The 10,627-nt window shown below is 47.7% G+C and overlaps 1 protein-coding gene across 6 annotated transcripts in view; it reads right to left on the reverse strand.

Moving 5' to 3' along the window:
• The window catches only part of MYB (MYB proto-oncogene, transcription factor), a 28,087-nt gene extending 17,899 nt beyond the window's left edge, over positions 1-10,188 (reverse strand). For 2 of the 6 annotated variants that reach the window (XM_061378114.1, XM_061378111.1), the window contains exons 1-8: positions 10,001-10,188; positions 6,183-6,300; positions 4,524-4,595; positions 3,845-3,937; positions 3,218-3,438; positions 1,473-1,707; positions 582-662; positions 80-184 (exon numbers count right to left, since the gene is read on the reverse strand). In XM_061378114.1, the coding sequence (XP_061234098.1) occupies positions 80-184; positions 582-662; positions 1,473-1,707; positions 3,218-3,438; positions 3,845-3,937; positions 4,524-4,595; positions 6,183-6,300; positions 10,001-10,023 (948 nt within the window). In that variant the 5' untranslated portion in view covers positions 10,024-10,188. Of the gene's footprint in view, positions 1-79; positions 185-581; positions 663-1,472; positions 1,708-3,217; positions 3,439-3,844; positions 3,938-4,523; positions 4,596-6,182; positions 7,114-10,000 lie in introns of those variants that run through there. The other 4 variants (XM_061378116.1, XM_061378110.1, XM_061378113.1 and 1 more) reach the window with 4 other exon arrangements.
• Positions 10,189-10,627: the final 439 nt, after the last annotated feature.

A 10,627-nucleotide genomic window follows, 5' to 3' on the forward strand; every position in this document is an offset into this window, starting at 1 on the left:
TGGGGAGTAAAAAGTTAAGAAGACAAGCACTGGGGTAATGCTGCTATCCCTCCATCCAAGCACACAGTGACAATCTTACTGGTAATGCCTGCTGCCCTTTCAGTTCATTCTCAGTCGACATTAGTAGCAACTCTAATTCCTTTATTCGTTTTTCTTTCTCAGGGTCTTCATCATTATAGTGTCTCTGAAATTAAGAGTTAAGGGAAAAGAAAAGATAAAGGTCTGATAGGATGTAGCAACTAAAATGCTTATGGCTTGCCGTCCTGTGGTTATAATAGCCAAATTAGACTCAAAGATGAAACAAACTTCAGTTGTGCTTTCCACTACCAAAGTCCCTGCTGAATTTCAGTATAGACATTTGAAATGCAGAAAGTGAAAGCATTCACACCAGATGTCAACTACTGTGTTTTAAATCCACTTCAGAAGAAGCAATAATTGGCCATGTTAGAACTCCCCCACCTTCCCCATTTTCTTTGATCACACTTGTTACATTAAAACATCTCCTTAATGTACAATGTCTGCATTTTGACTTAGCAAAAGTTTAACAAATTGACTTGTGAAGCGAGGTACAAGTTATCTACCTGAATGGCTGCAGCAGCTGGCTGAGGAACATTGACAATATTTACGTGCAGTGCTACTGGATATGGGATCTGACCAGGGACCTAGGCCAAAAAGCAAAAGACACTAAAAGTTATTATTTCTATCATAATGCCTCCTGGCATTATGAATTTGTGTTAACCATATTTTGGTTTTCGATATTTAGTATTTATAATCTATGGAAACAAAATAGCAAAAAAAAAAAGCCTCCCACTCCAAAAAGTGTTTGCAAGAAAAGTAAACAGTTTTTTAGGAATATGACAATGAGCATTACGGAGGAAGAAATAAAATTCATATATGAAATATCCACCTTTCCTGAAAAAGATGAGTAATTGATAGATACACTTGTAAGATTTTTCTAAATTGAAGTGAAAATGCAAACGATGCAATTTATATCATCTAAAAGTCTCCAATGGAGCTGTCTGAAGCAGCAGCCCGTTTCATTATTAATCATTAATAGAAAAGGAATCAGATTAAAAACAATACTTGTTTACTTGGTTCCAACAGGCAACCCCCAAGCAGAATGCTACTAAAGGGAACATGGGAGATTTTGAGACAGAACACAAAATTAACCAGATTCAACTGATTTTCAAGAAATGTAATATTCACTAGCACAAGAAACAGTAGTAGGAACATTTTCACTGCCTATGAGACGCTGAAAAAGCTGAACCTGATTCCATCACCTGAATGCCTACAATTAATTTGAAATGTACGTATTTTTATCACTGAATGAAGTCGAAGACCTCACCTGACATCAAACACACACAAGTCCGCCAAAACTGGGAGAAAATCTTTCATGCTTCCTGAAAACAGGTATGGCTAAATTGAACAAAGCAAAATAACCCCCACAGATATACACATTTTCAGGAGCTTACATTTTGTGGCTCAGAAATGTGGTAGTAGGGGTAGTCATTGCTCAGGGCTGGCTGGCCAGCAACTGGCAGCTGTGCAGAAGGTGGATTGTGAGCAAAGGCCATCAAGTGACTGTTCTTCTGAAAGCCAGTGGCTGCTGAGGAGTGACAGGCTTTGGAGGACTCTTGCAGGTAGCCCTCCTGCTCAACCTTGCGGCGCATGGTGGAATTCCAGTGGTTCTTGATAGCATTATCAGTTCTGCAACAGAAATACATGTGTTTTAAAAATGAGTATTTGCAATTCTAACAGACTAATAGGCAGGAAGCTGCTGTTGGCATTTCTGTTTAAACCTTGAGCTGGTCTTTGACCTTCTTCATGCCCCCACCTTTACAAATGTTACTCAAGACTTCTCAAAGATGCTCAGTACAAAAGGTAGGGGAAAAGACAAATGGGCTACATTTGTTTATGTAGTTTTTAAAACAATCCCTAAGCCTTAGGTCCTCAAACTGTAAGAAATTAATAACTCCAGCTTCACCTCATTCCCAGGAGGTAAGGTGACAGCAAAGGCTAATATCCCCTTGAGGCTACCCTAAAGGACTGCCAACATCATCTTCCTAAGCCTTAATATTAGAGTAGAGTTTTATTCTATCTCATTGCTGGAAAAAAAGAATGTGGAGAACAGCTGTGAAAAGACTAACTTCCAAGCAACTTTCCAACTGGTCACCTAGACAATGACAACATTGTGCTATACACACAAATTCAGTAAACAAAGCTGTTGGGATTTTTCTTAGCTTCAGAAAAACTGAGATTCAAATTCTCATGTACATGAGTCAGAAAAAGCAAACTTATTCAGTCTATGAGATTTTAAGAGTGAGCTTGGAAACAGCTATTTGAAAAACATCACCGCCACACAGTATCATTGAAAGTGGTATCTGTGATACGTGGAAGCTACAAAGAAACCTTCCAAAGGGTAATTCCTTTCCTGTTGTAGAAGGTGAAAGCAGCCTGGGGAATGCCAGCTCAAAAGACTATCACAATCTCAGCATTATATTTAGGCCTTGACGATGTTTCACCAAATAGCAGGAATAAAAATGGGAAAGGAAACCTGCCCCTTGCTTACATTATTTGCTTGACTATATGTTGAGTCACTTTTACTACAGAGTGAATAAGACACTGACTGAAATTATATGCAAGCTGTGCATAAGATGTGCTTTCAATAAGATGAATACTTCCAGGACCAAAGTCTGAGGAAGTCAGTTTTTCCTGTTTTACCCATGGATTTTGAACAGGCCAATATCATCTGTATGATTCAGGAGCAATTGCAGATGCTGAAGCAGCCTTCTCTTAGATCGTTTTGAATAAACAGACTGGATTTCATGTTAAAGGTATACCTTTAGCCGAATGTAAATTACATTCCACTACCAGAGCCTGATCCTTGCCTGTTAAATCAATCTAAATTTTGACAGCTACTGCAAGCACAAATAAGACACACAGGAAATTCTTATGGTCTTGCTCTACTTACTAGCTCTTTTTTTACCTATCGATTGCAAACATTAAAAGCATGCAAAAATAGTGTACTGTTCCATATACCAAACAAACAGCATAGTTCCCCACTGAGAAAAACCACACCGATGTCACTGACTTTCCAGGTTTTGATTCCACAATTTTCTGACTTACAAAGTGCAGCCTGAGGCAACTGAAATGGACTGCTCAGACCTGCAGCTTTTTCCTTTTTAACGCTTTAAGAGCTAAAGGTGTGTGTCATTACCGTCCAGGCAGCAACTTTGCGATTTCTGCCCATCTGTTTCCCAGCCTCTTGTGTGCTTGGTAAATAATCCTATCTTCCTCTTCTGTCCAGGAGGTTTTCTTCACTTCTGGATTCAAATGGTTGTGCCACCTCTCCCTGCACTGTTTTCCAATCCTTCCCTTCAAATGCTTAGCAATGACAGACCAGCGCTTCGGACCGTATTTCTGCACGAGTTCTATTACCTTCAGAGAAGGACATAAAAACTGCTGGTATTTAACAATGCAAAATGAAGCAATGAATTTTTTCCAGGGTGGAGCAATATTTTCAACAACATTTCTCAAAATTGCCACAGTAAACTAACACACAATTAAGGTTCCCCACTTCCCATTCATACTTTTATCGGAAAGGAAAAATCTGGTAATAGTTAAGGCATTTCTAAACTGCAACCCTACATTACAGTGCTGTAAAGCAGCATTAATTAATTTGTGTGGAAAATTTAGCACTACAGAAACAGTAAACATTGATATTGATAAGATTGGTCTCCCTCTGGCAATATTAGCGTTGAGACCACCAAAGCCTCTAGAAGTTTGCCCCAACACATAAAATCCACTAGTGAATCGTAATCAGATAGAAAGGAAAGCTGATTACCCTTTGATCCTCCTCTTTAGTCCACGGGCCTTTAATAAGTTCTGGGTTTAGCACCTTCTGCCATCGGTGCTGGCACTGAACATCTGTCCGATTCTAGAGAAATGTAAAATATGCAACGTAGACCATTCGTTAGGCAACATGAACACAGAGTGATAACACTCCCACCTAGGTACACTTGTTCCTGGCGTATTTCACTGCCAACTATGACTACTAAAATGCACAGAGTGATAGAGGTGTGAAAAGCTGCTCAACTATCAATACTGAATCTTTGCCCTCTGCACAATAGCTGTCGTGCTTTCACATACAGTATTTCTACAACGGCCAAAGTGTTCACAAAGCAATTATCTTCTAAACCATCCTTGCAATTTACCAAAGCAATTTATTTCTCTGCGCTGAAACATTTTGTTTCAGTGTTACATTAAGCTTCTACTGTTAAACACTCTGCCACCCCCTTCTTTTGCTTGTTTGGTTTTTTCCAACCTTTTCTGAGAAGTGAAAGGAAATTGAAGTTCAGGGTTTCCACAGGGTTCTAACTAAACGTCTGAGCTATCCATCTGTGGAGGTTTTATATCTCCCGCTAAACTGTAACTATAGAGCTACCACTCCTCTTTCCCTTACTTGGAAACCTCTGATAAAGAGTTGTCACTAGAACTGGAAACAGAAAGTAATATCCACTTACAGGAAGGAAATTGGCAATGACTTTCCAGTCTTCTGTGCCATTCTGCTCCACCAGCTTCTTCAGTTTCTCATCCTGAATCATTAAAAATAAAACCCAGATATAATTAATATTGCAATCTCTCATAATTCAAAATAAATACTTCAAAAAAAAAATAAATTTTGTCCTTCTAGGTATTTTTGCATCTATTTCTGATTCCTGAGTGTAAGGGGACCTGGTGTGTAGTCTTCTCACACTTTGAATTGCCTAAATCAAGATTTTTTTTCTACAACTGTGGATTTTGGTAGGTTCCTTCCTGTGCTGCAGGAGAAAGACTGACTTCTGGGCTCTTTTATGACTCACATTTATACATGTCTACTTTACTGCTCAAAGCAATGTAACTGTTGCTCTTGTACTTGGGCATAGTGTTTAGATGCCAGGCATCAGAATTACAATTAAATTAAGTAACACTTGGGAAACTAGCTGTCTGGGGCCTCTGAAAATCACAGACTTAAGCTTTACACGTCTTGAAAGTAATAGGAGTTCCAGTAATTAGCTCATTGCCTATCTGTGTATAATGAATGCACAATAAAACTAATTGCATTTTTTTTTGCTCCTGATCACTGTGAGGGAGTTGTGTGCACCTGCAATAGCAATTTTTAATGACAGTCCAGAAATACAGACTCTAAAGACAAAACCAATCTTGTGCTGGGAAAGACTGATACAGTATAAAACAAGCAAGAACTGCCCCATGAGACAAGAGGAGAGGAGCAATCCCCCCTTCCCCGATCACAGGCCCCCCATACCCAGTTCATGTGACAGGACAGTGGCCATTGGATTCCATGGCTATCCCTTCCTCCTAGGCCACATCACAACCACATCCACCTCTCTGAGAGCAGACTATGATTTAAAACAAAAACAAACAAAAAAATCCTTGCGAGAGGTCACCTGCCACTGTTTACATATCAATATACATTGTTAGAGAGGAGAAAGTCAAAACAGAACTCAAGAACTGTATTAATGTGTTTCACAATAAACTTGAACCAGTTAAATGGCCACAGGATATCTACCTGGCAAAGGAGGTTGATACCACAATTTACCCGGAAAGTCAGCACAAGGGTATCATAACTAAAGCACATTCTGACCTTCAAAAGCAAAATATCTCTTGAATGCTCAGTTTGGTACTGCTGGATTTTTTTCTTCCAGCTTTTAATTTAGTTCCAATCCAAATCATAATGCTGCAATTAAAGTGCAAATTTCAAATGGCACAAAAGGACTGCAGCAGTTTCTGCCACAGTTGTTTGCTGCTGTGGGACAGTGAACATACGTCAGTTCTCACATAGCAACCGTTTTCAAACAAAAAGAGGCAGCAGTAACAATCAAGCACTGCTGCAGGTGACCCTGAATCTGTTTCTCCAACAGGGATCACACAGACTTGCATACCTGTAACGTAGACCTTGGTGAACATAAAAATAATGGCACTTATACATTTTACTAAAGATAAGAACGATCCTCAAAAACAAACAAAACACTGAATGCAGCTAATGGGCCAAAAACATTGTCCTCATTCTGACACATGGGTCTGTCACTGAAGTTAGTTTGCAGGTAAGCAACTCAAACAAGAATGTGATGCATGCTCTCTCCATCTTTTCACATGCAGGTGATGACTGAACTTGGATTTACCTCTTCACGGGTCCACCTGGTTTTTCCTAGGTGACGTTTGCCGGTCTTAGGAAGCAGACCTTCGTAATCGTGATCATACATCTCAACATCTTCATCATCATCATCGCTACTATATATACTGCAGAAGGAAACACAGTGGAACATGAGGACTAGAGCTACTTAACTACAAAGCATAAAAAACCCCACTACAATCCTTACAAAGGTTACACAGATAAAAGTTTTAAAACTTGCACAACAAGATTTTGTTCTGCATTCTGTTGTTGTAGTATTCTGAACTGGTTCTGCTGTTTTTGGTATCCACAGATACGAGCAAAGGGCTGGCAACCTTCGTATTACTGTGCATGTTTAGACCTGCTCTTAATGTTAGATCAGTGGTGAGTTACACATTTGGCAAACTTTCAGCCAATGAAGATTTCAAATTAAAATACAATGTTTGGTCAATAAAGAGAACTAGAGGCTGTGTCCATTACACAAGCACATGTTCAAAACCTTTAACTCGTGCCATGCATTCTGAAAACCATTAGTGTTTCTGTATGTTTAATAGAGCACAGAGTTGTATCATTCCTGAATAAAACACACTGTGTTTAAGTACAAAAAGTTAACCAACAAAACCCTTGTTTGAGAATGTGGCTATGGACCCTGTATGTGAAGAAAAAAGTTTCTATAATTAAGTAAAGCCATTAAGTGCAATAAGCTCTGACATAAAATATGCCTGCCATTTATGGGTCTGTATAGACAAGGGCTGAGGACAAGTATATTTAATACCCTGCAACCAAAAATTAATGATCGAACCCTTTTATACTCTCCATTTCTCTAACTTCAGACTTTATTGCCTCTATTCCATTCCTAAGTCCCTCATACTGTTTTTGAAACACTGCTTCTCCCATAATTCATGACTAAGGGATTTCCCCAGAGGCTATCTATGGATAGGTCTCTTACTACTCCTTTCACAAACCACGCTTGCTCTACCCAGTTCATTAAAACTAAAAGAGAGTGTTTTGTAACACTGGTGGGCAGTATTTCATTTCCAGCTTTTAAGATATGAACAGCAGTTCTGACCCTTCAGCTAAGAGATGATAACCACAAGTGCTAGAAAGTCATGCTATGAGACTAAAAACTGTGATACATCTGATGGTATGGTATGCTGTGGTATGGCAAGGCATGACTAAGACATTAAAATAAAGTTACTTTGCCATAATCAGTTTTATGCCATTAGCTTGTTTTCAGGAGATCACTTTTCAAATTAAGCTGCAGTATGGCTGAGTTAGTCAAGACACACGCCCCTCCAGAATGCAAGCTGTTAAACTTACATGCTTTTTAAGTACACCAGGGTAATCACACCACACATCTTCAACCCCGTTCTCTGGCCTGTGGCACGTGCCATGAAAACTGCGACATGCAAGAAGCTTTCCAGAGCCTGCCGTGATGCATGTGGCCTTCCCCAAGCCTCTGATGGGTGGACCCCGAGACTCACCCACTTACTCACCCTCTGCTTGCCCCACGCTGCCCTGGCCTCACAGCCTGCCAGGTCCCACGGCTCACCCCCTAACCCCCGGCCCACATCTCCCTTTAGAGGAAGCACCAGGTGAAGCTCCCACTGAGTACACCAGTGCGAGCGCGCACCCCTCGCCTGCAGCGGGAGCCTCCCGAAGTTCGCACGTTCCAGCTGCCAGGGAGTCGGCTCCTTCCCCGGCCGCCGCCACCACCGCCGCTCGGAGGAGATTCACTTTTCTAAGTGATACGTAGAGACAGCTGTGCGACTGCCCGCATGCCAAAGGAAGTTTTGTGGCTCGATTTCCAAGTATCACTTTGAAAATGAGTTTCGCAGAGAGTAAACACCAGGTATGCACCCAGCGGTGACTGCGCGGCCGCGTGTTGCAGGCGCCGCGCCGAAACCCTTCCCCGCAACGGCAGCCGGGCCTCAGCGCCTAACAGGTTAAAATGACTATAGTGCGGTGCTAGTCATGTAACCGGTTTATTTAAGCAACCGGGGCCTCGCTGGCACGGCAGAACTGAGCAAAACTCCCGCTGTATTACCGGTGCCCTCCAGCAGGAGAAAAAGGCTCTGGGGGTTCGGTGGCTGCTTTAGCCAACAGGGCCTTCAGCGCTGCTCCAGAAGTTTTTATTTTAAACCTTCGGGCGCAGCCCCGAAGCCTCCCCGCAGCCGGCACGGCTAGGCTCGGCACGGCCGGGGCAGTGAATTGCCGCCCTATGCCCACCCTTCTGAAGCCGCTTCAGCGCTGCCCAGGCAGCAGCTTTGAGCGTTCGCCCGGGCAACCGACTTGTGCAACGATACACTGAGAAAGGAAAGAAATAGAAGAGAGAGAGAAGGGGAGAAAATGGGGTGGAGAGGAAATGACTCGCTGCTGCAGCTGCTGCTGCTACCCTGATTGAGGAATTCGGGCACCATCCCCGCGGGGCACAGCCCGCTCCAGCGGCAGAGCCCGCGCCCGCCGGGACAGCCCCGCTCCGCGCCGTCCCCGCGGGGCAGTTGGACACCCGCCGCGGCAGGGCTGCCGGCCGAGCCAGGGGCGGGGAGCGCCGCGTCCCGGCGGGAGGCGCCCGCGAGGCAGGCGGCGGCTGTCCCGCTCTCGTCCCTCTGTCTCGGGAGAGACGGGGCGGGTGATTCACCGACACACGCAGCGACGGCCCCGCTATGACACTGCAAGTACAGCCCGGCGCTCGCCCAGTGACCCGCCGCCTCTTCCCGCAGCGCAAGCCCCTCTTCCTTAAAGTGAGTCCCCGAGAGTCCCCAGTCCTGCCGGACGGCGCCGGCAGCCTGGGAGGGAAAGGCAGGGCTGCTGCCTTCTCCTCTGTCACAGCCCAGGGAAAAGGGAGGGGAAGAGGGCAGGGTGCTGGGCTGCAAAGAGGAAGAGAAAAAAGCCTCCACGTGTCCGGCTTGCCGTCCCCAGCTAATTAGACAACAGCCCCGCTCTGTGAGCCCGTCCGGCAGCGGCGGCACGGACGCGGCCACGCGGCACTGACGCGTGGTCCCGTCCAGTCCTGCCCACCCCGTCCCGTTCCGTCCCGCCCGCCGGTCGCGGCCCCTGGCGCGGCGCAACAGAGCGCGGAGCGAATCGCCCTCGCTAGGGAGCGCGGAGGGCTGGCGGGCACGGGTGACAGCTCCGGCCGAGCGCCCCGTCGAGCCCGAAGTCCCCCGCCGCTGCCCGCCCAGGCCGCCGCGCCCCGGCATGTGCCGAATAGCGTGTGCGGTACAAAGCCGAGCAGGGCAGGGTGCAACTGCCCCTCCGGGGAGAGCCCCGCTCCAAAGGGCGAACGCGCCGCCGCTGCAAGGATCGGTGAAGGTGAAAAGGCAAACAAGGGAGCGAGCCCAGCCCCCGCCGCCCACCTGCCATCCCACCCCGCCTGGATTAAATGAATGAATGAATGAATGAATGAATTAGACGGGACGCTCTACCTGCCGCTGCCGGGCCAGTCCAACATTGTCCTGCCGTGCAGCTGCGGGGAGCGCAGCTCCGCCAGGCTCCGCGCTGTCCCCGCGGGCAGCGAGCCCCGGCCACGCCGCGATGTCCGGCGGGCGTGCAGCACCTGGCCCGGGACCCCCGTCAAGTGTTGGGTCTGCGGCTCATCCCTCTGGGCTGCCGCACCCCCGGCGCCTCGGAGGAGGGGGAGCTCCGCGTTCCGCTTCGGGGCCGGAGGCGGAGTAGCCCAGGTGAGCGGAGGACGGGGAGCCCGTCCGTCTCCCCGCCCGCCAGAGAAGCCCTTCTCCCGCTGCTGCCTTCCCTCTCCCGCGCCCCGTCTGACAGGCGCAGAGCGGAACGGGACCTGCCGCCCCCTCCCGCAAACAGCGGGTTTACCTGTGCCGGGGTCTCCGAGCCATCCTCGCACCGGCCGCTGGGGGAGAAGGACGGGGAGCCCGCGCCCGCCGCTGCGTCCTGCTGCCGGGCTGCGCCCAGGCGCTCCGCCGCCGCGCACGGGAGTGCCGAGGAGCCGCGGGAGGAGGAGGAGGAAACAGGTTGAGATTAAAGAATAAACTCTGTAAACAGAGATGCCATCAAACAAAGGGCCCTTGGACACTCCCCCTCCCGCCAAATCTGGCGCCCCTGCAGTGCGCAGGCGCCTGGCGCCGAGCGGCGGGACCGTGCCGCGGCGGCGGGGCGCGGGGCGGGCGGACCGGGGCCGCGCTCCCGACGGGGTCCTCCCGCCGCGCCACGCCCCGCCCCGGCGGGACTCCCCCGCGCTAGCGCCGCGCCGCCCCCAAGATGCGGCCCCTCGACGGCGCGGCTGCAGCGCCCATCCCCGCGGGGTGAGGCGTTCATCGAGGATGCCGTCGGGGCGGGGGCAGCTCTTGCCCTCCTTCCCCCCCCCCCCCATATACACTGTGCACGGCGGGTGGGGAAAGGGAGTCCGGCAGTGCGGCCACGCCCGGGGGTCTCAGCGACCACCACTGGGCCACGTCGGTGCCTCCCGGCGCAGGACGGGTG

The sequence above is a fragment of the Neopsephotus bourkii genome, unplaced genomic scaffold (assembly GCF_033783945.1).
Source record: "Neopsephotus bourkii isolate Nb327-2 ecotype Australia unplaced genomic scaffold, CSIRO-AGI_Nbou_v1 NB_1765, whole genome shotgun sequence".
Lineage (NCBI taxonomy): Eukaryota > Metazoa > Chordata > Aves > Psittaciformes > Psittacidae > Neopsephotus > Neopsephotus bourkii.